This window comes from Ranitomeya variabilis, chromosome 4, assembly GCF_051348905.1.
Source record: "Ranitomeya variabilis isolate aRanVar5 chromosome 4, aRanVar5.hap1, whole genome shotgun sequence".
Taxonomy (NCBI): domain Eukaryota; kingdom Metazoa; phylum Chordata; class Amphibia; order Anura; family Dendrobatidae; genus Ranitomeya; species Ranitomeya variabilis.
Window position 1 is genome coordinate 691666877 of NC_135235.1, and position 27936 is coordinate 691694812.

The 27936-nt window shown below is 45.4% G+C and overlaps 1 protein-coding gene across 1 annotated transcript in view; it reads left to right on the forward strand.

Annotated features, from left to right (window-relative positions):
- LOC143767639 (uncharacterized) overlaps nucleotides 1–27936 on the forward strand; it is a 77390-nt gene that overhangs the window by 26843 nt on the left and 22611 nt on the right. The window contains exons 8-12 of the mRNA XM_077256084.1: nucleotides 1773–1922; nucleotides 2052–2231; nucleotides 2313–2436; nucleotides 2516–2613; nucleotides 2810–2900. Of these exons, the coding sequence (XP_077112199.1) occupies nucleotides 1773–1922; nucleotides 2052–2231; nucleotides 2313–2436; nucleotides 2516–2613; nucleotides 2810–2900 (643 nt within the window). The remainder of the gene's footprint in view (nucleotides 1–1772; nucleotides 1923–2051; nucleotides 2232–2312; nucleotides 2437–2515; nucleotides 2614–2809; nucleotides 2901–27936) is intronic.

Sequence of the window (27936 nt, forward strand, 5' to 3'; positions counted from 1 at the left end):
GGGGAAACTATCCCCTCTAATAATCCTCGGACAGTTCTGACAAACACGGAAAAGTGCCCCTTTATGGAGTTGACAGAAAGTCTGTTTAGTCACTTTAGCTTCATAGTATCAGCTCTACTCCAATGGTGAGAGCGATTAACCCTGAAGAGTCACAGATTGTGGGGTTGTTATAAAATGTTATATTTAGGGGGTTTGTGTTGTCTCCTTATAAGAATCACAATGGTTTTGTTCCTTTTCCGTTAATAGATACAAATGACCCAACTATGAAATACAGGAACCAAGGAAACATGTATTACTCTCATAGTACGGGGCCCCTTTATTGGCCTCCACACTGTATAATGTTCCCACAGTATCCTCCACACAATATAATAGTACAAGAAGCCCCACACAATCTGCTACCACCCAAACCACTAGGTAATAAATCCTCCCTTATCCCCATTCTTGATGCCTTACAGTGCCACCTTCTTGGTTCCCCCAGTACATCCATCCTCAATTTTATTTTAGCTTTTGTCTCTTTCATGTAATACCGTATATACTTGTGTATTAGCCGAGTTTTTCATCACTTTTTTTGTGCTGAAAACACCCCCATCGTGGTCCCAGAAAGCCGGAGGGGGAGTGGAGGTCAGCGGGTCACAGAGGCAGGAGCCGGTGGCTGTGGCTAAAGCCTGAGCCGCTGCTGTAGTAGCTCACAGTGCCAGCCGCCGACTTCCAGCCATACATCGTACTCGCCTACCGGCGCGCCCTCGGTGCTGGCACTGTATCTCGTTCCGGCCCCCTACACCTGGAGCTCTTCCTGCCGATTGATCATGTGGGACCGCTCACTAAGATAATGAATATGCAGGCCTTTCCACTCCCATAGTTGTAGGCGCATATTCATTACCTAATGAGCAGGGCCACGTGATCGCTCAGTACTGGAAGAACTCCAGGCTCCGGTGGCCGGAATGATGCAGGACGCTCAGGTAGGTGAGAGGGATGTGTTTGCTACTTTTTTTTTTTTAATTAAAAAGGCATGCATAGGGATAAGGAGCCATGCATATCAGGATCGGGATGAGGGGACAATGTATACCTGGCTTATACTCGAGTCAATAAGCTTACCCATTTTTTAGTCAAAAGTAGGTGCCCCCGCTTATACTCAAGTATATATGTTATATGGAATCTAAAGCAAAAATGCCAAAAAAATAAAAATGAAAAAACCTATCCTGAAAACAGTACACTGTACATGGAGACATTAGCATTAGATAACTCCTGTCTTGTTGTTCTTACAAACCATCTTTTATAAAAGCCTCAAACTTCTGTGTGTGAATCAGAGCTGAGATCTAACGTGATAGAAGATTACAGTGCGGGGAAGACTGGAAACCTTCATATAGACGGCCGGTGGTGATGGGGTCAGTGACGGACTCTGGCCAAATCTGTTTCTAGAGCCATAGTAGAAGATGAAGATGTCGTCCTCATCATGAAGTAGTTATTTCTCCTGTCACGTGTAATGAATATCTCCTGCAGTATTACTAATGCCGATTCCAGGGTCGGTAAATGAGAGGAGAATTAGCGTTATGGAAGATGAGTCTATGAGGAACGTATTCAGCTGCCGACTCCGAGGGAGAAACTGCTTGTTGTCTGTGGCCTAAATATATAGGTTTTATTAGTAGATGTAAAGAAGGAAACTAAATACTGTAAAATAATAAATCTCCTCATATGTTTCCTTTATTATCTCCAGTAATTGTATTATTAAACAGGATTCTTATGATGTTACATCGGCTCATCTTCTCATTCAGGTCTCTACAATATCGGATCCTCTCAGTGAAGATCTTCTATATAAGAGAATTTTTCTGAATTGCCCATCAAGGATGAATATGGACAGAGATAAGATGGTGGAGAGGATATTACACCTCACCCTAGAGATCCTCTTCCGGCTTACTGGAGAGGTGAGAGATTCTGATGACGTCACATTACATCATTCTTATCTATGGGAATAACAGATGGACAGAACTGGAGAGGTGAGGACTCTGGAAATGTCTGTAGTGAGATTTATTAATGTGTCTCTCCATAACCAGGATTATACAGTAGTGAAGAAGACCTCTAGTGAGCGCTGTCAGGACCCTTTGTCTGAGGGATGGGGAAGACCCCTGAGACCAATCACAGGGCCTCCACCTCACGCCCTGATACATGAGGACATCAATGACCAGAAGATCCTAGAACTTGCCTACAAGATGATTGAGCTGCTGACTGGAGAGGTGACACTGCTGGGAATGCTGGGACATTATACAGTAACACTATAAAGGGATTGGGGGGATGACGGTATCATTGTATGTCAGGTTCCTATAAGGTGTCAGGATGTCGCTATCTATTTCTCCATGGAGGAGTGGGAGTATTTAGAAAGACACAAAGATCTGTTCAAGGTCGTCATGATGGAGGTTCCCCAGCTCCTCACATCACCAGGTAATAGACAGGACTAAATACACACGGCCTATAATTGTATGTAAAGAATTAAATCAGTCCATGTATGTGTTTCCTCCAGATCTATCCAGTAAGAGGACAACACCAGAGAGATGTCCCTGTCCTCTTCTTCCACAGGACTGTAAACAAGAAGATCCCAATGTTCCTCAGGATCATCAGGTAGATGGAGAGAAGGTGTCATGAGATCTTCCCTATGATGTGTAGATGGCTGTGAAGGTTTTGTGCTCAGTCTTGTTTTATCCCCCAGTATTATGTTTTATACTTGTGTAATGAGAACAGTGGAGATGGCAGGATTAGAGTTGATCATAGATGTGACTTCTCCATCTGTCTGTGACATTTACAATATTTGTTTCAGGGTGAAGATCTGACCCATATTAATACTACAGAGACATATGTGAGGGATGATGATTGGTGTAAAGAGGAGATTCCTACATATGACTACCCAGGTGAGTAGTAACCACTAAATGCAGAGAAGTCACAGATTCTTCTCAGTCACCGGCTGTGACTGCTTTATCGGTGGTGTAGTCCGGCTATATTACCATGATCACCATTTTGCCTCTAGGCCATAACATTCTCCTTCATCCAAAACTGTTCAAATGACTTTGGGCATGAAAAGCCCTTTTCTATAGAACCTATAGCCTGGAGGATCCACCTACCCCCTTGGTTTAGGAGACGCTGACTTATCTGCCCAGATCTGTAAACTACAAAGCCAAACTGCGTACGTAGAAAGTTTTGACAAGGTGGAAAATCACTTGAGGAAAATTGTTATAATGGGCCTGTAAGAGAAAGCGGAGGGTAATGATGCTGTTGGATTCCTAGAATCCTGATACTGGATGAATCTCCCTTCTCCCCCTTCTGTGCTGCTGAATGTGCTCAAATGGTCCCTACAAGACCAGGTCCAGTCTTTCTGGCCAAACTTCACTTTTATGATCAACAACATTAAATGTGCAGTGAGGCTAAGAGTGAATCTCTATACAATAACAGCAGAGTTTCCCTTTATCCTGACTTGTCAAATTTTTTTTTTTAAACTGACTAACTTCAAGAAGGATCGTGATCATTCACACCTGCAGGAGATGTGTTAGCTCGAGCCCTGGTTTCATGGATTCACTCCACGTCATTACAATCTGAAAAGGAATTCAGATTACTGCACAATCTCTTCTAAAATGGGGGGCACTAATATTTTCTGTCCTCTTCTGTACAGGACTCATAGTAGCTTCAATGGTACACTATAAATGAGTGCAACTCTGTTTAACTGTTGGACCTCTCCCCTCATACATACATTATTGTTGGGGATGTATTAGAATAAAAAAATGTATTTTCTTTATGGGTATGTGCACACGATGCAGATTTAGTGCAGAAACGCTGCAGAACTGCACTGTGATTTACAGTACAATGTAAATCAATGTGAAAAAAAAAAGCTGTGCAGATGGTGAAGAAAAATCTGCGCAGAAACGATGCAGATTTCAAAGAAGTGCACGTCGCTTCTTTTGTGCAGTTCTGCAGCGTTTCTGCGCGGATTTTTCTGCACCATGTGCACAGCTTTTTTTTTCACATTGATTTACATTGTACTGCACCGAAACTGCACCGAAACTGCAGGTGCAGATTTAGTGCAGAAAATTCTGCACTACATTTCCTACGTGTGCACATAGCCTAAGGCTATGTGCACACTTTGCGGTGTGCTCTGCGGGTTTATCCCGCAGCGGAATTGATAAATCTGCAGGGCAAAACCGCGGCGCTCCGGTTCCAAAGATGCTGTGCCAAAAAGGACCATCGTGACGTCACGGTCATGTGACCGCGACGTCACCGCAGGTCCTGTTCGCACAGCAACTCTGACCAGACGGCCGCGGGCAGCGCTGAGAGGTGAGTATAGCATCATTTTTTATTTTAATTCTTTTTTTTTTTTACGCACAAATATGGTTCCCAGGGCCTGGAGGAGAGTCCCGCACATTATCCGCTTACTTCCCGCAACGTGGGCACAGCCCCATGCGGGAAGTAAGCGGATCAATGCATTTCTATGGGTGCAGAATCGCTGCGATTCTGCACAAAGAAGTGACATGCTGCGGGTTGTAAACCGCTGCATTTCTGCGCGGTTTTTCCCACAGCATGTGCACTGCGGTTTGCGGTTTCCATAGGGTTTACATGTTAATGTAAACGCAATTGAAACTGCTGCGGACCCGCAGCATCAAAATCGCCGCGGATCCGCGGCAAAAACCGCAAAGTGTGAACATGGCCTAAATGTTCTCCTGTATGATAGTTTGATTGTGGTGAGATCGCCCTGCCCCAGTTATGAGTCTTTTACTCCGTGGTAGCCCTTAACCCCTTTCTGACATTAGACGTACTATCCCGTTGAGGTGGGGTGGGCCCGTATGACAATCGACGGTATAGTACGTCATATGACGTCGATCAGCCGAGCTCACGGGGGGATTGCGGCTGGGTCTCAGCTGATTATCACAGCTCACATCCGGCACTATGTGCCAGGAGCGGTCACGGACTGCTCCTGGCACATTAACACTGAGAACACTGCGATCAAACAAACACCGCTGAAAACGTCATCTTGTCCTGCAAAATAACGAGCCGCCATACAGCTTCATCAGATAAAAAAATAAGTTATAGCTCTCAGAATAAAGCGATGCAAAAACAATTACTTTTTATATAAAATAGTTTTTATTGTATAAAAGCGCCAAAACACAAAAAATGATATAAATGAGGTATCGCTGTAAGGCTGGGTTCACATTGCGTTAGTGGCGTCCGTTAGACGGACTACGTTACACCGCAGCATAAACGCGGTGTAACGTAGTCCGTTACGGCCGCCATTGACTGCAATGTCGGACGCATCGCTAGCACACGCCCACAATGGGCGTGTGCTAGGGATGTGCCGTGATTGAGTGAGGGACCCGGAGACACGGGCTGCAGCGTTTCCGGGTCTGTCACTGCTAGCGCAGATAAAGCTAGCAGAGCTCTATCTGCACTAGCGGGGGTGTAAATGCTGGCACTTGCTCTAGCAGCAGCCCGTTAGCATATGTGCTGAACGGGCTGCTGCAACGCAAATGTGAACCTAGCCTAATTGTACTGTCCTGAATAATAAAACTGCTTTACCAGTTTTACCAAAGGTGGAATGGTATAATCGCTCCCACAAAAGAAATTCATGAATAGCTGGTTTTTGGTCATTCTACCTAACAAAAATCGGAATAAAAAGCGATCAAAAAATGTCATGTGCCCGAAAACAGTACCGATAAAAACGTCAACTCGTTCCGCAAAAAACAAGACATCACATGACTGTGGACCAAAATATGGAAAAATTATAGCTCTGAAAATGTGGTGACGCAAAAATAGGAATTAGTCCTACCTGTAATAGTGTTTCCAGGAGTCCATCATGACAGCACCACCAGGAGGTTGTCCTTCATATCCTTGATAGGGACAGGAACACAGAAGAGGTTAAATAGCCCCTCCCCACCTCCACCCTTCAGTGATTTTCCAAAGTACCACACCAGGATGGGTGCAACACAATTTTATTGAACTTCCTCTCTATGCATGTTCATATCGCACATTAGACAGGAAATTCAAGGGAGGGTAAGTAAGGGGTGCTGTCATGATGGACTCCTGGAAACACTATTACCGGTAGGACTAATTCCTACGTTCCAGGACGTCCCTCCTGACAGCACCAGCAGGAGACCTACCAAATACCCGGCAAATTTGGTCCATGGATGCTGCACCCGCTCTCTGCCCAAGAAGCAGAGACTGCTCTCAGTGAGTGAGCTTTAAGATTCTCTGGAGGAGATTCACCAGCTGAAATATACGGGGCACAAATGGTAGATTTAATCCATCTGGCTAGAGTAGCTTTTGAGGCTTTTTTTATCGGTCGTCCATGACAGCACCACAGAGAGAGGGGATCCGCCCTTCAGGAACAGGAAACCTACAGATACATAAGGGGGCACCTCTCCCATGCATCAGTTGGTTTCCTGTTCCTGGAGGACAGGATGCCCTACAGATCATCTGTATTTCATCTGGATACCCAGGCCGGCTGACCGACCCAGGTAGCGAGGGGGCCTCCTACCTCGGTCAGTGCGGGTCCCTGGAAGCGTTACGGTGGGTCCAGTTATGGCTCCACGGCAGTGAGCGGAGTCTGGGGATGTCCGTCTCCTGAGGCCAGCGACAGAGGTAAGTATTCCGCCCCCCCCTCCTCCTGAGTCCATCCGATCTTCCTATTCCTCTGGGCTCCTGTGCCTCGCCTGTTGTCTTGTCCGGGGCGCCTGGCATGGCTGTGTGCGGCGGTCCGGCCAGCTACTGTTACAGACTCCGCTGTTCTGCGGCATGCAGGTGCAGTGGCGAGGGGGGGCGATTAGGGGCTAGAAGGAAGCTGCGGGTGACCTGCACGGGGAGGGGGCAGAACCCCTGGCCATACCCCTGCTGATACTCTGGATCTGTGGGAGGGCCTATTTAAGGTGCACAGAATGCTGCAGGGCTTCTTGTGAGCCCATCTGCAGCAATGGATGAACCAGAAGCTCCCGTCGGTCAGCAGGAGCCGGATAGAGCCTCGGAGAGGTCCCATGCAAACCCCCAGCCGAAGACCTGCAGATGCAGTGATCAGCCCAGTCACAGGACCTTGTCTAGACTGAAGGATCTGGTTCGCTCCCCTAGTAATCCGGTACCTATCACTGCTGCCTTGGTAAGAGACCTTCGTGAACGTGCCCTGATGCAGTCTTTTCCTATGTTTTTTTTCCTCAGGGGAAAAAATGCGCTGGTAAAGTAAAGAATGAGTGTGCACTATGTGGTTGCCCTTTGCCACACGCCTACCCTAAAAGATTGTCAGCCGTTGATTATATAGGTCACCAGTATATATACACACAATCAAAGATATCAAAAAATACAGACTCAAAAAGATCAATTAAATGAGGAGAACTTGAGTCATAATGTATCTCAAAATATAAATATTTTTATTAAGGGTAGATATTAACCACAGACTAAATACAAATACATACAATAGGATATGATAAAATAGTGTGATCCCAAAAAGAGTAGTAACAGTCACGGGGTGGATCACGACAAGATATTATGCTAAATAAGTACACATACATGTAGAAAGCATTGCACATAAGCAATGTAACTTAAACAGGTAGGACAATCAGTTAGTCATTTGTTTGTACCAAGACTAATCAGTCCCACCTATAACTATCACCATGTTTAGTGCTAGCATGCATTGCTAAAAACAATTACAATGTATCAGACATAGGTAGCATAAGATACGCATCAATAAATCAAGGGTTAATTACCCATATTGTGTCTCCTCTTGTCCACGCTGTGACCGCAAACCCGACGTACGTTTCGCGAGTATGAAGACTCGCTTCCTCAAGGGGGCATGGTCTAAATCGCCAACTCACTGATCTTAAGTAGCCAGCTGATCCGATCACATGGTCGGATGCAGCCAATAACATGGCTGTCTTTACAATGCACATGCTCTTGCTCTGAAAGCTCCCTAAGGCCGGGATCACACATACACGAGATACGGCCGAGTCTCGCAGGTGAAATCCCTCCTCTGGGGCCGGCACTTGGAAGCGGGGCGTGCAGCTCCATGTATTGCTGTGTGGTCGCACGCTCCGGTCCAGAGTGCCGGGCCAGAGCTCAGTTTTCACCTGCGAGACTCGGCCGTATCTCGCGTATGTGTGATCCCGGCCTAACCCATATACTGCAGCCGGGGGATAAGGTCGGCGCCAAACCCCACACCACCAAGCAAAACAGACAAGGGGATAGAGGAGAGGAGAGAAGCAAGGAGTCCCAAAGCAATGCAACGGAAGGTCTGTGGATCAAGACCGAAAATGTACAAAAAGTGCATTTAAAATATTTTTTTATATATAGACGATGTCTTCCTCGTATGGACGGGTACAACGGAGTCCTTATTTAAATTTCATGACTACCTGAATACAATTGATGAAACAATTAAATTCACCCCTGTACACTCATGTACTAACATTACATTTTTGGATGTTAATGTTCAAATTGAGAAAGGTAAATTGACTACTCAATTGTTTACTAAAGCCACAGATAAAAATGATTTATTGCTTTTCAATAGTCAACACCCTAGAAAAACTAAAGCGTCAATCCCATACAGTCAGCTTTTACGGGTTAAAAGAATTGAAAGTAATGAAGATTCTTTAACAAAAAAATCTATGGAAGCGACATGTAAGAAATTCTCTGAAAGAGGTTATCCCAAAAAATTGTTGCAAATACAGAAGAATAAGGTTGATATATTATCGAGAAAAGAATTATTACAGAAAAAACCTAAACTGAAAGAATTTGATCGGATTCCTTTTGTAACGTCGTATTGTGAGGAGAGTGGCAAAATTGCTGACATTATATGCAAACATTGGGGTATGCTATATAAATGTTCTCCCGAAGTGAAGGAGTTTTCTAAACCACCAATTTTCTCATATAAACGTAGTCTAACTATTGCGTCTACTCTGAAGTCTGATATAGGGTCATTCAAAAAACAGGGTCAGGCCACACTTACTGGTAACAGTAGGAAAGGTTGTTTTCCATGCTTGTCCTGTATTAACTGTAATTTGATGCTCAAGGGGACTAATTTCTTTCATCCAATCACGAATGAAGAATATAGGATACAGCATTATTTGACATGCGACTCAGAGTTTGTTGTATATTTACTTCAGTGTCCTTGTTCCTTATGGTTTGTCGGTGAAACTACGTGTGATTTCAAGACCAGAATCAATCAACACCGACATACCATAAGGAAGAAACGTTTGGATCTACCAGTGTCAAAACATTTCACGTAAAAATGTCATACTGAAAAACAATTGCGGTTCCGTATTATTGATATGGTACCGGTTCAGAGAAGGGGGGGGTGACCATATACGGTTACTTAAAAAGAAAGAGTTGGAATGGATTAAAAAAACTCAATACTTTAACCCCTTCATGACCCAGCCTATTTTGGCCTTAATGACCTGGCCGTTTTTTGCAATTCTGACCAGTGTCCCTTTATGAGGTAATAACTCAGGAACGCTTCAACGGATCCTAGCTATTCTGAGATTGTTTTTTCGTGACATATTGGGCTTCATGTTAGTGGTAAATTTAGACCGATAATTTCTGCGTTTATTTGTGAAAAAAACAGAAATTTGGCGAAAATTTTGAAAATTTCGCAATTTTCACATTTTGAAATTTTATTCTGTTAAACCAGAGAGGTATGTGACACAAAATAGTTAATAAATAACATTTCCCACATGTCTACTTTACATCAGCACAATTTTGGAAACAAATTTTTTTTTTTGCTAGGAAGTTATAAGGGTTAAAATTTGACCAGTGATTTCTCATTTTTACAACAAAATTTACAAAACCATTTTTTTTAGGGACCACCTCACATTTGAAGTCATTTTGAGGGTTCTATATGGCTGAAAATACCCAAAAGTGACACCATTCTAAAAACTGCACCCCTCAAGGTGCTCAAAACCACATTCAAGAAGTTGATTAACCCTTCAGGTGTTTCACAGCAGCAGAAGCAACATGGAAGTAAAAAAATGAACATTTAACTTTTTTGTCACAAAAATGATTTTAGGAACAATTTTTTTATTTTCCCAAGGGTAAAAGGAGAAACTGGACCATGAACGTTGTTGTCCAATTTGTCCTGAGTACGCTGATACCTCATTATGTCGCGTTTGGAGAGCCCCCGTGTGCCTAAACATTGGAGCTCCCCATCAAGTGACCCCATTTTGGAAACTAGACCCCCCAAGGAACTTATCTAGATGCATAGTGAGCACTTAAAACCCCCAGGTGCTTCACAGAAGTTTATAACGCAGAGCCGTGAAAATAAAAAATAATTTTTCTTTCCTCAAAAATGATTTTAGCCCGGAATTTTTTATTTTCCCAAGGGTAATAGGAGAAATTGGACACCAAATGTTGTTGTCCAGTTTGTCCTGAGTACGATGATACCCCATATGTGGGGGTAAACCACTGTTTTGGCACACGTCGGGGTTCGGAAGGGAAGTAGTGACATTTTGAAATGCAGACTTTGATGGAATGCTCTGCGGGCGTCAGGTTGCGTTTGCAGAGCCCCTGATGTGCCTAAACAGTAGGAACTCCCCACAAGTGACCCCATTTTGGAAACTAGACCCCCAAGGGAACTTATCTAGATGTGTGGTGAGCACTTTGGAATCCCAAGTGCTTCACAGAAGTTTATAACGCAGAGCCGTGAAAATAATAAATGTTTCCTTTCCTCAAAAATATTTTTTTTAGCCCAGAATTTTTAATTTTCCCAAGGGTAACAGGAGAAATTGGACCAAAAAAGTCGTTGTACAATTTGTCCTGAGTACGCCGATACCCCACATGTTGGGGTAAACCATTGATTGGGCACATGGCAGAGCTCGGAAGGGAAGGAGCGCCATTTGACTTTTCAATGCAAAATTGGCTGGAATTGAGATCGGAACCCATGTCGTGTTTGGAGAGCCCCTGACGTGCCTAAACAGTGGAAACCCCACAAGTGACACCATTTTGGAAAGAAGACCCCCTAAGGAACTTATCTAGATGTGTGGTGAGAACTTTGAACCTCCAAGTGCTTCACAGAAGTTTATAATGTAGAGCCGTAAAAAAAAATTAATATTAATTTTCACAAAAATGATCTTTTTGCCCCAAAAATTTTATTTTCCCAAGGGTAGCAGGATAAATTGGACCCCAAAAGTTGTTGTGCAATTTGTCCTGAGTACGCTGATACTTCATATATGGGGATAAACCACTGTTTGGGCGCATGGCAGAGCTCGGAAGGGAAGGAGCGCCATTTGACTTTTCAATGCAAAATTGGCTGGAATTGAGATCGGAACCCATGTCGTGTTTGGAGAGCCCCTGACGTGCCTAAACAGTGGAAACCCCCACAAGTGACACCATTTTGGAAAGAAGACCCCCTAAGGAACTTATCTAGATGTGTGGTGAGCACTTTTAACCCCCAATTGTTTCACTAACGTTTAGAATGTAGCGCTATGAAAATTAAAAAATAATTTTTTCTTTCCACTAAATGATGTTTTAGCCCGCAATTTTTTCCCCCAAGGGTAACAGGAGAAATTGGACCACAAAAGTTATTGTCCAATTTGTCCTGAGTACGCTGATACCCCATACATTGGGGGGAACCACGGTTTGGGCGCACGGCAGAGCTCGGAAGGGAAGGAGCGCCGTTTGAAATGCAGACTTAGATGGATTGGTCTGCAGGTGTCATGTTGCATTTGCAGAGCCCCTGATGTACCTAAGCAGTAGAAACCCCCCACAAGTGACCCCATATTGGAAACTAGACCCCCCACGGAACTTATCTAGATGTGTTGTGAGAACTTTGAACCAACAAGTGTTTCACTACAGTTTATCACGCAGAGCCGTGAAAATAAAAAATATTTTTTTTTCCACAAAAATTATATTTTAGCCCCCACGTTTTTATTTTCCCAAGGGTAACAGGAGAAATTGGACAACAAAAGTTGTTGTCCAATTTGTCCTGAGTACGCTGATACCCCATATGTGGGGGGGGGAACCACTGTTTGTGCGCACGGCAGAGCTCGGAAGGGAAGGAGCGCCGTTTGAAATGCAGACTTAGATGGATTGGTCTGCAGCTGTCTTGTTACATTTGCAGAGCCCCTGATGTACCTAAACAGTAGAAACCCCCCACAAGTGACCCCATATTGGAAACTAGACCCCCCACGGAACTTATCTAGATGTGTTGTGAGAACTTTGAACACCCAAGTGTTTCACTACAGTTTATAACGCAAAGCCGCGAAAATAAAAAATATATTTTTTTCCACGAAAATTATATTTTAGCCCCCACGTTTTTATTTTCCCAAGGGTAAGGCTGGTTTCACACTTGCGTTTTTATCTAAATGCGTTTTTTTAAAAACGCATGTGTGAAAAAACGCATGTAAACGCGGTAAAACGCATGCGTTTTTTAGACGCATGCGTTTTTATAGAAAAACACAAGAAAATGAGAAAAAAACAAAAAACCCTAACCCTACCCCTAACCCTAACCTGAAATACGTGGCACTGAAATATGTGGCACTGAAATACGTTTATATACGTATATAAGTGCCACGATATTTCAGTGGCCACGTATATAAGTGCCACGTATATAAGTGCCACGTATATAAGTGCCACGTATTTCATGTAAATGCCACGATATTTCAGTGCCACGTATTTCATGTAAATGCCACGATATTTCAGTGCCACGTATTTCACTGAAATATCGTGGCACTGAAATATCGTGGCACTGAAATATCGTGGCACTATGACTGTCAGAAAATGTTCATTAAACGGTTAGGGGTGAGTTTAGGGGTAGGGTTAGGGTTTGGATCCCTTTATCACCTTGATGGTGGTGGGTGACTTTTCAGTGTGTGTTCTGGTTTTTTTTCTATAAAAACGCATGCATTTTTAACGCAAACAAACGCGTTGAGATCGGACGCCATGTCGCGTTTGGAGAGCCCCTGATGTGCCTAAACAGTGAAAATTCCCCAACCCTAACCCCAACCCTAGCCCTAACCCTAGTCCTAACCCTAGCGCTACTTTCACACTAGCGTTTTTTTGCATACATCGCAATGCGTCGTTTTGGCGAAAAAATGCATCCTGCAAAGTCATCTGCAGGATGCGTTTTTTCCCCATAGACTAACATTAGCGACATATTGACACACGTCGCAAGCGTCGTGTGACGGTTGCGTCGTGTTGTGGTGGACCGCCGGCAGCAACAAACGTTACATGTAACTTTTTTTGTGCCGACGGTCCACCATTTCCGACCGCGCATGCGCGGCTGGAACTCCGCCCCCACCTCCCCGCACCTCACAATGGGGCAGCGGATGCGTGGAAAAACAGCATCCGCTGCCCCCGTTGTGCGACGCTTGCACAGTATGCGTCAGTATGTCGGGCCGACGCAGCGTGACGGCCCCGTACTGACGCTAGTGTGAAAGTAGCCTAACGGGAAAATGGAAATAAATATATTTTTTTAAATTGTATTATTTTTCCCTAACTAAGGGGGTGATGAAGGGGGATTTGATTTACTTTTATAGCGGGTTTATTAGCGGATTTTTATGATTGGCAGCCGTCACACACTAAAAGACGCTTTTTATTGCAAAAAATAGTTTTTGCATCACCACATTTTGAGAGCTATAATTTTTCCAGATTTTGGTCCACAGAGTCATGTGAGATCTTGTTTTTTGCGGGACGAGTTGACGTTTTTATTGGTACCATTTTCGGGTATATGACATTTTTTGATCGCTTTTTATTCCTATTTTTGGGAGGCGGAATGAACAAAAATCAGCAATTCCTGAAATTCTTTTAGGGGGGGCGTTTATACCGTTCCGCGTTTGGTAAAAAGGATAAAGCAGTTTTATTCTTCGGGTCAGTACGATTACAGCGATACCTCATTTATGTAATTTTTTTATGTTTTGGCGCTTTTACACAATAAAAACTATTTTATATAAAAAAATAATTTTTTGCATCGCTTTATTCTGAGAGCTATAACTTTTTTATTTTTCTGCTGATGATGCTGTATGGCGGCTTTATTTTTGCGGGACAAGATGACGTTTTCAGCGGTACCATGCTTATTTATATCCGTCTTTTTGATCGCGTGTTATTCCACTTTTTGTTTGGCAGTATGAGAATAAAGCGTTGTTTTTTGCCTCGTTTTTTTTTTTTTTTTTTTTTTTTTACGGTGTTCACTGAAGGGGTTAACTAGTGATATAGTTTTATAGGTGGGGTCGTTACGGACGCGGCGATACCAAATATGTGTACTTTTATTGTGTGATTTTTTTTTTATTTAGATAAAGAAATGTATTTATGGGAATTTTTTTTTTTTCTTTTTAGGAATTTTTTTTATTTTTTTTTACACATGTGGAACATTTTTTTTTTTACTTTTTTACTTTGTCCCATGAGGGGACATCACAGATCGGTGATCAGACAGTGTGCACAGCACTCTGTCTGATCACCGATGTGACAAGCACGTTCCACAGGCTTGCCGGCGCCTGCTATGAGGATTCTCAGCAGACACCGGCAAGCAGGGTCATCTCATGACCCGGAAGGAGTCCCGCGGCCATCTTGGATCCGGGGACTCCTTCCAGGTCACCGGAGCAGCGCGATCCCCCTCTATGCCGCTGTCACTATTGACAGCGGCATCAGAGGGGTTAAATGCCCGCGATCGGCGATAGCGCCGATCGTGGGCATTGCTGCGGGGTGTCAGCTGTCATATACAGCTGACACCCGCACCCGATCACTGCGGCGCTCAGCGCGAGACCGCGGTGATCGAGCCGCCGTACTAGTACTGCGGCTGTCAGTAATGCAGTGCCGGCAGCGCAGTACTAGTACGGCGCATGTCGGGAAGGGGTTAATGAAAAAAAACTCTTTTGTCTTTGTATTTCGCCTTGAGGTGAATAATGTGGAGTGCCCCATCGCTGGGTTAGCTGAACAAAGACTTTTTTGTTTAGAGACCATTCTGAGGGTTGCACCCTTTCCTTGCTGAGAAAGTCTATCTGGTTCTTTGAACCTTTTAGATGTACCACTGTGATGGACTTCACAGTGCGCTCTGCCCAAGAGAATATTGATTCGGCCAATCCCTGTAGGTGACGGTACCGCAGACCTCCTTGATGAAGAAGGAAAGATACCGTGGTCGAGTTGTCAGAGAAGATTCTGGGATGACACACCTGCACCTCCTTTTGACAACTTTTCAGTGCTTCCCAAACCGCGCTGAGTTCCCTGTAATTGGAGGAACTGTTGCGTACAAATGTAGGCCATGTTCCCTGAAGGTAACGTCCTTCTATGTGAGCTCCCCAGCCTCTTAAGCTTGCATTTGTGGTTACATTTATGCATGAAGACACTCTCCAGGGTCTCCCTTCTTTGAGGTTCTTTATGTTGACCCACCAAGATAGGGATTGTTTTACCTCTCTGGATAACAACATCTTGTTGTCCAACAAATCTTTTTTGCCATCCCATACTGAAAGGACCTCCCTTTTGAAGGGTTCTTGAATGAAACTGGCTCCACTGTATGCTGGGAATACATGAGGTCATTAGACCTAGAATCCTCATGGCTTTCCTGATGGATATGTGTCTGCGTTTTAGTAGCGCCTGAAATTTCGGCTTGATTGTTTGTTGTTTTTGATCTGGCAGGAAAGAGTATTCCCGTTCGGAGTCTAGCAGTACTCCCAGGAATATTTTCGAAAATATATATTTGAATTTATTATCCACCCCAGTCTCTCCAGGAGCGACGTGGTCAATGATAAAGATTCTTCCATCTGATGTGGCACATCTATCAACAGATCGTCTAGGTATGGGACAATGAGAACGTTCTTTTCTCTTAAGTGAGCCATGTCGTCTGTCATGAGTTTTGTGAATATCTGTGGAGCCGAAGCGAGACCGAATGGTAGGCACCTCAACTGGAAATGATGAATATTCTTGTGGGCTTTTATTGCAAATCTGAGGAATTTCTGGTGTGAGGCATGGATGGGTACATGGCAATACGCATGTTTTAGATCTATCGTGCACATCACTGAGTTCTTTTTTTTTTTTTTTTAATTAAAGGTATAATTGATCAGAGGGACTCCATCTTGAAGTGTTTGTAAGCTACCCACTGATTTAGTGGCTTTAAGTGTATTATTGTACGGTATTCTCCATTCGTTTTTTTTTATGTAGAACAGACTGGAGTAATGTCCATGAAACTTCTGGTGATGGGGTACCAGAACTATGACCTGCAGTTCTGAAAGTTCTTGTATATCTGTTAACAATCTTTGATGGACTGCTTGCGACTCGGTACGTGTTAGGCAGCAGCTTCTGGGAGGTAGTTGAGTGAAAGCTATCTTGTACCCTTAGGCGACCGTCTGAAGGATCCACTGATTTTGAGTGATATCCTGCCAGCCCTCTAGGAAGTACTGCAGTCTCCCTCCTATATTGTGGGCGTCATTGTCTGCTGGGTCCCTACGATTGGTCTCGAAAGGAACCTCTTCCTCTACCGCCTTTAGGGTAGCTCCATCTGCCAGATTTCCCTTTCCCTTTATAGTCCTGCCTAGGGTGGGAACGAGTTTTCCGAAAGAATGGCATTTTCTTTGGCTTTTCTTCGGGAAAGCCCTTCTTTTTATCAGATGCTTTCTCAAGCAGTTTGTCTAAGACGGGACCAAGTACATGAGATCCTGAGAACGGAATCGAACAAAGCTTGTTTTTCGACTGAGTATCTCCTGTCCAAGATCTCAGCCACAAGGCCCGCCTTGCCGAATTTGACAGCGCATTATTTCTAGCTGCAAAACGCACTGACTCTGCTGAAGCATCTGCCATGAAATCAGTCATCATTCTTAGTATTGACAGTGATTTTAGAATTTCTTCTGTGGGAGTTCTGTCATTAATGTGACCTTCCAGCTCGTCTACCCAGAGTCTCATGGATTTCGCTACAGAGGTAGCCGCTATGTTTGTTTTCATAATGGCAGCTGATGACTCCCAGGCTTTTTTTAAGGAGATCTTCCGACCTTTTATCCATTGAGTCTTTTAAACCAGATGAGTCTTAGAAAGGAATAGATGTCTTCCTTGAGACTTTAGCTACCGGAATGTCGATCTTCGGTACGGACTCCCAGACCTTAGTTTCTTCCGGATCGAAGGGAAGACGGTACTTGAAGTCCCTCGGGACTACTAGCTTTTGTCCCATATCTTCCGATTCTTCCAGTATCATTGCCGTTATATGGTTAACCAGAAATACTGTTTCTGCGTGTTCTCAGGCCGCCGAACATCTCATCCTGAACTGATAGCGGTTCAGTGGAGTCCTCTACTTTCATGGTACTTCTAACTGCTTTTAGGAGCACATCCGTGTTCTCAGATGAGAAAAGGTATGTTTTGCGTTCCTCCGGAATACTACTGAGGAATTGTCACCTTCACCCGAGTCCGGGTCGGAATAAACGGATACCTCTTCCTCTTCCGAGCGGAGGTCCACATCCCAGCTGGGCCTTTTAGGATGAGGGGATTGGGGTGGCATCAATGTTGAAACAGTACCCTGGACTTCATCTCTAATCATAGTCTGTTAGTCAATAAAGAAGCCTGTTCATCTTTGAGCAGTTTAGCGATGCACACTTCGCATAGCTGCTTGTTATAACCATCTGGGAGTTTGACGGTACATAACAGACATCCGATAGCCTTCTTCTTAGTGGTTGTAGTAGACCGTTTAGGGATGTCTTTGTCCTAAAATGTAAAAGGAAGGCCCTGTAGCTATCAGAACTAAAGTCCTGTTGGGTACTTCCCCACCACGTTTACTCATAGTCCATGGGTAGCTCTAGGGACTGGACATTTGGACAGCTAGCACCTTCCATCTTACTAAGTCAGGTGTGTTGTCTCATATCCGTCATTAGTCTTACCCAACTTCAAAACATCTGATTCGTCCTATTTCCGAGCTCAGCTGCTGCCAATTTTCGGTATCTGCCGATCCCCAGCTGTAGTGCGCATGCGTCATCTGGAACGCACGCTGACCAGCTTGGGACCATCTGCTTTCGGCACCATCATGCCCCAGGCTCTCCCCTTGCTTCACCGACATGCCCCGGCCCTCCGGGACACCAGAAACCGCCAGCGCCGCAAACCACGGAAATTTGGCCACACCCCCCGGAAGTCTTCACCGGAGATGGTGCCGGAACTTCGGAGAGACGGCGCCGCCTCATGCGGCGACAGCACATACCGGGGAGATGGCAGGCAGACAACTTCGCAGAAGCCGCTGCCCAGAGTCCATCTGAAGGGATGAGGTAGCAGACGGGAGCCCACAGCTCGACCTATAACGCATGAGGGACCTCCATCGGATTCTTGCAATACAATGGAGTCTCCGTCCACGGGGACTCCCGCGGCCCAGAGCCCCCTCCAGGAGGATATGGCCATATTCGGGAGCAGCAGCTCCACCACACCTGACATCAACATCAGCTAAATTCCATTATATTCTGGAGAACACTCTCCTGCGTCTGTCCCTGACAGGGACAGGAAAAACACTGAAGGGTGGTGGTGGGGAGCGGCTATTTAACCTCTTCTGTGTTCCTGTCCCTATCAAGGATATGAAGGACACCCTCCTGGTGGTGCTGTCAGAAGGGACAGCCTGGAAAACTATTTTTTGCAATAAAAAGCATCTTTAACCCCTTCGCGACATGCGCCGTACTAGTACTGCGCTGCCGGCGCTGCATTTGTGCCAGCAGCAGTACTAGTACGGCGCATCGATCACCGCGGTCTCGCGCTGAGCGCCACGGTGATCGGGTGTGGGTGTAAAAAAGTTAAAAAAATGTCCACATGTGTAAAAAAAAAAAAAAATCCTAAATAAAGAAAAAAAAAAATATATTCTCATAAATACATTTCTTTATCTAAATAAAAAAAAATCACACAATAAAAGTACACATATTTAGTATCGCCGCGTCCGTAACGACCCCACCTATAAAACTGTATCACTAGTTAACCTCTTCAGTGAACACCGTAAAAAAACAAAAACAAAAAAAGAGGCAAAAAACAACGCTTTATTCTCATACCGCCAAACAAAAAGTGGAATAACACGCGATCAAAAAGACGGATATAAATAACCATGGTACCGCTGAAGACGTCATCTTGTCCCGCAAAAAAAAGCCGCCATACAGCATCATTAGCAGAAAAATAAAAAAGTTATAGCTCTCAGAATAAAGCGATGCAAAAACAATAATTTTTTATGTAAAATAGTTTTTATTGTGTAAAAGCGCCAAAACATAAAAAAATTACAGAAATGAGGTATCGCTGTAATCATACTGACCTGAAGAATAAAACTGCTTTATCAATTTTACCACATGTGGAATGGTTTAAACGCCCCCCCCCCCCCCCCAAAAGAATTTCAGGAATTGCTGGTTTTTGTTCATTCCGCCTCCCAAAAATCGGAATAAAAAGCGATCAAAAAATGTCATGTGCTCGAAAATGGTACCAATAAAAACGTCAACTCGTCCCGCAAAAAACAAGATCTCACGTGACTCTGTGGGCCAAAATATGGATAAATTATAGCTCTCAAAATGTGGTGATGCAAAAACTGTTTTTTGCAATAAAAAGCGTCTTTTAGTGTGTGGCTGCCAACCATAAAAATCTGCCCAAAAAACGCTATAAAAGTAAATCAAATCCCCCTTCATCACCCCCTCAGTTAGGGAAAAATAATAAAATTTAAAAAAATATATTTATTTCCATTTTCCCGTTAGGCTACTTTCACACTAGCGTCGGTACGGGGCCGTCGCGCTGCGTCGGCCCGACGTACCGACGCATACTGTGCAAGCGCCGCACAATGGGGGCAGCGGATGCTGTTTTTCCACGCATCCGCTGCCCCATTGTGAGTGCGGGGAGGTGGGGGCGGAGTTCCAGCTGCGCATGCGCGGTCGGAAATGGTGGACCGTCGGCACAAAAAAAGTTACATGTAACGTTTTTTGCTGCCGGTGGTCCGGCACAACACGACGCAACTGTCACGTTGCAACGTGTGTCAATGCGTCGCTAATGTTAGTCTATGGGGAAAAAACGCATCCTGCAGACTACTTTGCAGGATGCGTTTTTTCGCCAAAACGACGCATTGCGACGTATGCAAAAAAACGCTAGTGTGAAAGTAGCGCTAGGGTTAGGACTAGGGTTAGGGCTAGGGTTAGGGTTGGGGTTAGGGCTAGGGTTAGGGCTGGGGTTAGGGTTTCAGTTAGAATTGGGGAGTTTCCACTGTTCAGGCACATCAGGGGCTCTCCAAACGCGACATGGCGTCCAATCTCAATTCCAGCCAATTCTGCTTTGAAAAACTAAAACAGTGCTCCTTCCCTTCCGAGTTCTCCTGTGCACGCAAACAGTGGTTCCCCCCAACATATGGGGTATCAGCATTCTCAGGACAAGTTGGACAACAACTTTTGTGGTCCAATTTCTCCTGTTTCCCTTGGGGAAAAAAAATTGCGGGCTGCAACATCATTTTGTGGAAAGAAAAAATGATTTTTTAATTTTCACAGCGCTACATTCTAAACTTTAGTGAAACAATTGGGGGTTAAAAGTGCTCACCACACATCTAGATAAGTTCCTTAGGGGGTCTTCTTTCCAAAATGGTGTCACTTGTGGGGGTTTTCACTGTTAAGGCACGTCAGGGGCTCTCCAAACACGACATGGGTTCCAATCTCAATTCCAGCCAATTTTGCATTGAAAAGTCAAATGGCGCTTCTTCCCTTCTGAGCTCTGCCATGCGCCCAAACAGTGGTTTATCGCCATATATGAAGTATCAGCGTACTCAGGACAAATTGCTCAACAACTTTTGGGGTCCAATCTATCCTGTTACCCTTGGGAAAATAAAAAATTTGGGGCAAAAAGATCATTTTTTGTGACAATTAATATGAATTTTCCAGGACGTCATCCTGACAGCACCCTGGAGGACGTCCTCCCCTTGCTGGGACAGGAAACACACGAGTTTAAAAGGTCATGTCCCACCCCAATCCTCAGTGTTTTTCCTGTCCCTGCAAGGAAGGGACGCACGAGTGAAAGCTGCAAGCTTACCAGAGCTCAGGGGGATCGTGCGGCTTGCCAATACCCTTCCCCCTGTCAAGAGGCTCAGGGCAGACACCCTCCGGTGGGGGGTCCCTCTGCTCCAAAGACCAGGAGTGGACGAGGCTCCTGGTGACAGCCGCTCCTCCCGGTGGGAGGCTCTCGGCTGCGGATGCCATCCATGCTGTGTGCGGCTCCCAGCGAGCAGCGTGGTGTCCAGCACGGCGTCTCCAGACGGAAGTTAAGGGACGCGTCACTTCCGGTTTGCGGCATCCGTTACCGTCACTTCCGGTAACGCTGCATGTGAAGGGGAAAGCGTGCGTTCCAGTGTGGACCGCATAACAGCTGAAGCGCTCCTGATCCGGCGCTACGAGCTGCGGGGACCTGCTACCCTCGTCATGGATGCAAGTATGCCGGTCGAGGAGGTGGTAAGTGCGCATAGCGCAGACCCCTATCCGCACGCAAGAGCAGGCTTACCCCAGTGCTTATCCCTATCTTATGTCATTTAAGGATAAGGGAACCCCTGCTGGCCCCTCTGGTACCTCTGGTCAAGTTAAGAGATCTGGCAAGGCCTCGGGGAAATCTGCTAGATGCCCTATCTGTAATACGAAGCTCCCGGATTCCCATGGAAAGACCTTATGTGCAGTTTGTACGTCTAGGGTTGTGAGGGACGAACAACCTGCATTACTATCCGAGATGAGATCCCTTATACGTGAAGAAGTGCAGGCTTCTTTGTCTAGTATGGTGCAGAAGTCCAGCCCTGTTCCCAGCCGCAAGAGGGCCAGACGGGAACGAGACTTAAGAGAACCAGAATTTACTTCTGAAGACAAGTCGGACTCAGAAGACTTCGTCTCAGAAGAAGAGGGCGAGCTTCCGTCAGGAAGCCAGGACCACCAAAGGAAATATCTCTTCCAGGCAGAAGAGACGAATGATCTCGTGCAGGCAGTACGATGCACCATGCAAATAGAAGACACCTAAACCACAATCCAGGCAGGACCTGATGTTCGGGGGACTTATGTCACGTCAGCAGACTGTGTTCCCGGTTAGTGAACATATTAAGGCCATGATACTGGAGGAGTGGAAAGAAGCGGAACGCCGGCTGGTGTTATCCAAAGACTTCAAAGCTCGTCTGCCGTTTGAACCTGAGGACGTAAAACTTTGGGAAGAAATTCCTAAGGTTGATGTTCCGGTGGCTAAAAAGACAGCCATACCATTCGAGGACTCTTCAAGCCTGCGCGATCCCATGGACAGAAAGACTGACCTACTTTTGAAAAGAGCCTGGGAATCTACCGCAGCTCTAATAAAAACCAACATAGCAGCTACTTTGGTAGCTCGGTCTATGTACCTTTGGATGGGTCAATTAGAAGAGCACCTGTCCAATAAGACTCCGAGATCTGAGATCCTAAAGTCCATTCCTATTATGAGGTCCGCCACGGCCTTTCTGTCCGATATGACTGCTGAGTCAGTCAGATTCTTGGCTAGAAGTGGTTCTCTATTCAACGCGGCTAGGAGGGCGGTCTGGCTAAGATCCTGGTCTGGGGATAGTGCTTCTAAATCAAAGCTATGTTCAATTCCCTTCTCCGGAGCACGGGTATTCGGGCCCCCTCTAGATACTATCCTAGAGTCAGCTTCCGATAAAAAGAAAGGGTTTCCGGAGGCGAAAACTAGGAAACCTCAGTCCTTTCGGAGGGAATTACCTTTCCGAAGACAGTCTGACTCTAGAGGAGGTAGATCCCATAGAGGATCCTATAGGGGCTCCTGTAACTAGGGCAATAGAAACAGAAGTTTCTTTTTCAGTCCCTCCTCAAAATCTAAGCCGCAATGACGCCACACTTATAGGGGGAAGGCTCCGCCACTTCGCGCACAAATGGGCCCGAATCACTCAAAACAAGTGGGTCCTTCGGACAGTGTCAGAAGACTCCCCAATGATGATAGACCTAGAGGATATGCTCTCCTCAGAGGTCATAGTGCCAGTACCACCTCTGGAAGTAAGCCAGGGTCATTACTCCTCCCTTTTCTCCATAGCAAAACCATCCGGCGAATCTCGCACCATAATAAATCTGAAGCCTTTGAATGCCTGGGTAAGGTACAAGAGGTTCCGTGTGGAGTCTATTCGATCGGCTATTCTCATAGATCAGAATGCCGTGATGTGCACTCTCGACCTGAAGAGTGCCTACTATCAGGTCCCAGTCCACCCCTCATCTCAGAAACTTCTGAGGTTTGCGGTAGTTCTGCCGTCCGGGACCTGTCACTACCAGTCCAGTGCCTTCCGTTCGGCCTTGCCTCAGCACCTCTTATCTTTACAAAGCTGGTATCAGAGATTGTCGCTTTCCTAAAGGTACCTTCACACGAAGCGACGCTGCAGCGATAGCGACAACGATGCCGATCGCTGCAGCGTCGCTGTTTGGTCGCTGGAGAGCTGTCATACAGACCGCTCTCCAGCGACCAACGATGCCGAGGTCCCCGGGTAATCAGGGTAAACATCGGGTTGCTAAGCGCAGGGCCGCGCTTAGTAACCCGATGTTTACCCTGGTTACCAGCGTAAGAGTAAAAAAACAAACAGTACATACTCACCTGCGCGTCCCCCAGCGTCTGCTTCCTGACACTGACTGAGCTCCGGCCCAACAGCACAGCGGTGACGTCACCGCTGTGCTTTCACTTTCACTTTAGGGCCGGCGCTCAGTAAGTGTCAGGAAGCAGACGCTGGGGGACGCGCAGGTGAGTATGTACTGTCTGTTTTTTTTTACTTTTACGCTGGTAACCAGGGTAGACATCGGGTTACTAAGCGCGGCCCTGCGCTTAGTAACCCGATGTTTACCCTGGTTACCAGTGTAAAACATCGCTGGTATCGTTGCTTTTGCTGTCAAACACAACGATACACGGCGATCGGACGACCAAATAAAGTTCTGGACTTTATTCAGCGACATCACAGCAGGATCCTGATCGCTGCTGCGTGTCAAACTAAACGATATCGCTAGCCAGGATGCTGCAACGTCACTGATTGCTAGCGATATCGTTACAAAGTCGTTTCGTGTGAAGGTACCTTAAGAAAACAGGGGATCATAATAGTCCCATATCTCGACGACTTCCTCCTGGTAGCAAGAACGCCAGAGATTCTATCAGACCACAGGAACCGAACCAGTTCGGTGATGGAAGAGTTAAGATGGGTCATAAATTGGCGGAAATCCGACCTGACTCCAGAACACAGGAAAACCTTTCTGGGAGTGTATCTGGACTCGACAAACAGAATATCGCTTCTACCCGAGACCAAGCTGGAAGCAATACAGTCCCAAATTCGGCTCCTTTTAAGACACAGGGGGTCAATAAGAGTGGCCATGAAAGTCCTCGGCCTAATGACGGCCTGCATTCCGTGTGTAAGATGGGCTCAGTTCCATTCAAGACCACTGCAGAAACTAATCCTTTCCAAATGGGACAGACGCCTGTCTTCTCTGGACAGTGCTTTAAGGCTATCTCCTCTGGTAAGAAGGTCTCTCCTTTGGTGGACAGAACCGGAAAACCTAAGGAAAGGAGTGTTATGGTCTGCCGAACCCCATGTAGTAGTTACTACAGATGCCAGCGCCTGGGGCTGGGGAGCTCACTTAGAAGACAGGTTCCTTCAGGGGAGATGGCCGGAGGAGGTCATGAACAGCTCCTCCAACTTCAAAGAGCTGTACGCTGTTTGGGAAGCGTTGAGAAGGAACTGCCATAACCTAAGGAATCGCCATGTCAGAATAATGTCCGACAATGTGACAACAGTCTCTTTCCTGAAGCATCAGGGAGGCGCAAGACACCATCCGCTTCAGGAATTAGCGTAGCGGATATTTCGGTGGGCAGAAAGATCAGTCCTATCCATTTCAGCGATTCACCTGGAAGGCTCCCAGAATGTCATAACAGACTATCTCAGCAGGAAAAGAGTGTTTCCAACAGAATGGGAACTCAACCAGGACATCTTCCAGGAATTATGTCTGCGCTGGGGAACTCCTTGTATAGACCTATTCGCAAGCAGGAGAAATTCGAAGGTCTCAAGATTCTTCTCACTGAACCCTCGGGATCTTCCGGAAGGGATAGACGCTCTGAGCCAGGTCTGGACAGAACCTCTATCATATGCATTCCCTCCTCTGGCATTAGTCCCGGCTGTTCTCAGGAAGATCAAACAGGATCAAGCTCGTGTCATATTGATTGTTCCATACTGGCCAAGAAAGGAGCTGGTTCTCCCTTCTACTAGAGCTGGCGATTGCGAATCCAGTAGAGCTTCCCCTCAGACCGGATGTTATCCACCAGGGTCCGGTACTTCACCCAAACCCAGAGAAGCTCCGTCTCTCAGCATGGATCCTGAAGGGCTCATCTTGAAGGCAAAGGGTCTGTCGAGCCGAGTGATGACTACTATCAAGTCCAGTAGGAAGCCTGTTACATCAGCAATTTACCTGAAGATCTGGAAGCGATTCTGTCTGGAAGGTGGCAGGTCTGAGGTTGCGGCAGGCACTCCTGACTTACCCAGAATCCTGGATTTCCTTCAGGCTGGGTTTGACAAAGGTCTCAAACCTAGCACCTTGAAGGTGCAGATCTCGGCACTTAGCTCCTTTCTTGACTATCCCCTAGCTTCTCACCCATGGATAGTTAGATTTATTAGAGCCACACAGAGGTTGCGCCCTACTATTAGACATTTATCGCCTTCCTGGGACCTTAATCTGGTCCTCAGGTTCCTCTGTAAAGACCTCTATGCTTCTACTGATAATATGCCCATTTCGGTCCTTACGCGTAAAACGGCATTTCTAGTGGCAATTACCACGGCTAAAAGGGTGGGGGAAATTCAGGCCCTGTGTACTAGGGACCCGTACCTCCAAGTTAGAGACGATTGCATAATTCTTAAACTGGACCCCTTGTTTATTCCAAAAGTAGGAACAATTAAAAATAGAAATCAGGAAATCGTGTTACCATCCTTCTGCGATAACCCCACTAATGCTAAAGAAAAGGCCTTACATTCACTGGATGTCAGGCAGGCGGTCCTAGACTACCTGGCAGCCACCAGCTCTTGGCGCATTGAACCAAATTTATTCATTCTGTATGGGGGAAAGAATAGGGGTAAGAGGGCCTCTAAGGCCTCTATCGCACGGTGGATCATGTCTGTGATCTCTGAGGCCTATCAGTCACAGGGGGTCCCTCCTCCAGAGGGTCTCCATGTACATTCTACTCGGGGGATAGCTCCTTCTTGGGCAGAGAGGGCAGGTGCTTCTCTAGAACAAATTTGTAAGGCTGCGACATGGGCCAGTGCCAACACCTTTTGTAAACACTATAAACTTAATGTTTTGTCTGGTCAACATACTGCATTTGGGAGAAAGGTTCTCCAAGCGGTAATCCCACCCTGAGGAGGTGCTTTGGTACTCTCCAGGGTGCTGTCAGGATGACGTCCTGGAAAATAGGTATTAAGCTTACCGTTAATGATGTTTCCAGGAGTCCATCCTGACAGCACTAGTAGTTCCCTCCCTCTAATATTTATATCATGTTTTGTTAAACCTGGCACGTATGTAACATGTTCCTAACGTATGATGTAATATGTTTGGATTCAATGTAATATGTTTTGTTGTCATCATTAAACTTGTTCCTCTGCATATCCTTGTAGCGGTTCTTGTTACAACACTGAGGATTGGGGTGGGACATGACCTTTTAAACTCGTGTGTTTCCTGTCCCAGCAAGGGGAGGAGGACGTCCTCCAGGGTGCTGTCAGGATGGACTCCTGGAAACATCATTAACGGTAAGCTTAATACCTATTTTTTTTTTACGGCTCTACATTGTAAACTTCTTGGAGGTTCAAAGTGCTCACCACACATCTAGATTAGTTCCTTAGAGGGTCTACTTTCCAAAATGGTGTCACTTGTGGGGGTTTCCACTGTTTAGGCACGTCAGGGGCTCTCCAAACAAGACATGGGTTCCGATCTCAATTCCAGCCAATTTTGCATTGAAAAGTCAAATGGCGCTCCTTCCCTTCCGAGCTCTGCCATGCGCCCAAACAGTGGTTTACCCCAACATGTGGGGTATCGGCATACTCAGGACAAATTGTACAACAACTTTTTTTTTGGTCCAATTTCTCCTGTTACCCTTGGTAAAATAAAACAAATTGGATCTGAAGTAAAAATTTTGTGAAAAAAAAGTTAAATGTTCAATTTTTTTTAAACATTCCAAAAATTCCTGTGAAGCACCTGAAGGGTTAATAAACTTTTTGAATGTGGTTTTGAGTACCTTGAGGGGTGCAGTTTTTAGAATGGTGTCACTTTTGGGCATTTTCTGTCATATAGACCCCTCAAAGTCACTTCAAGTGTGAGGTGGTCCGTAAAAAAAATGAGAAATCGCTGGTCAACTTTGAACCCTTATAACTCCCTAACAAAAAAAAATTGTTTCCAAATTTGTGCTGATGTAAAGCAGACATGTGGGAAATGTTGTTTATTAACTATATTATGAGATATAACTCTCTACTTTAAGGGCATAAAAACTAAAAGTTTGAAAATTGCTAAATTTTCATAATTTTCGACAAATTTTTGTTTTTTTCACAAATAACTGCAAGTCATATCAAAGAAGTTTTTACCACTATCTTGAAGTACAATTTGTCACGAGAAAACAATGTCAGAATCACCAGGATCCATTGAAGCATTTTAGAGTTATGACCTCATAAAGTGACAGTGGTCAGAATTCTAAAAATTGGCCCTGTCACTTAGGTGAAAACAGGCTTCGGGGTGAAGGGGTTAAGTATGTGACAGCAGCCAAACATAAAAACCCACTATAAATAGTAAATCAAACTCCCCTTTATCACCCCCTTAGTTAAGGGAAAAATAATAAAATAAAAAAAGTTTTTAAATCCGTTTTCCCGTTAGGGTTGGGGTCAGGGTTAGGGTTGGGGTTAGGGTTTGGATTACATTTACGGTTGGGTTAGGGGTGTGTTAGGGTTAGGGGTGTATTGGGGTTAGGGGTGTGTTGGGATTAGGGTTAAGGGTATGTTCGGGTTAGGGGTGTGGTTAGGGTTAT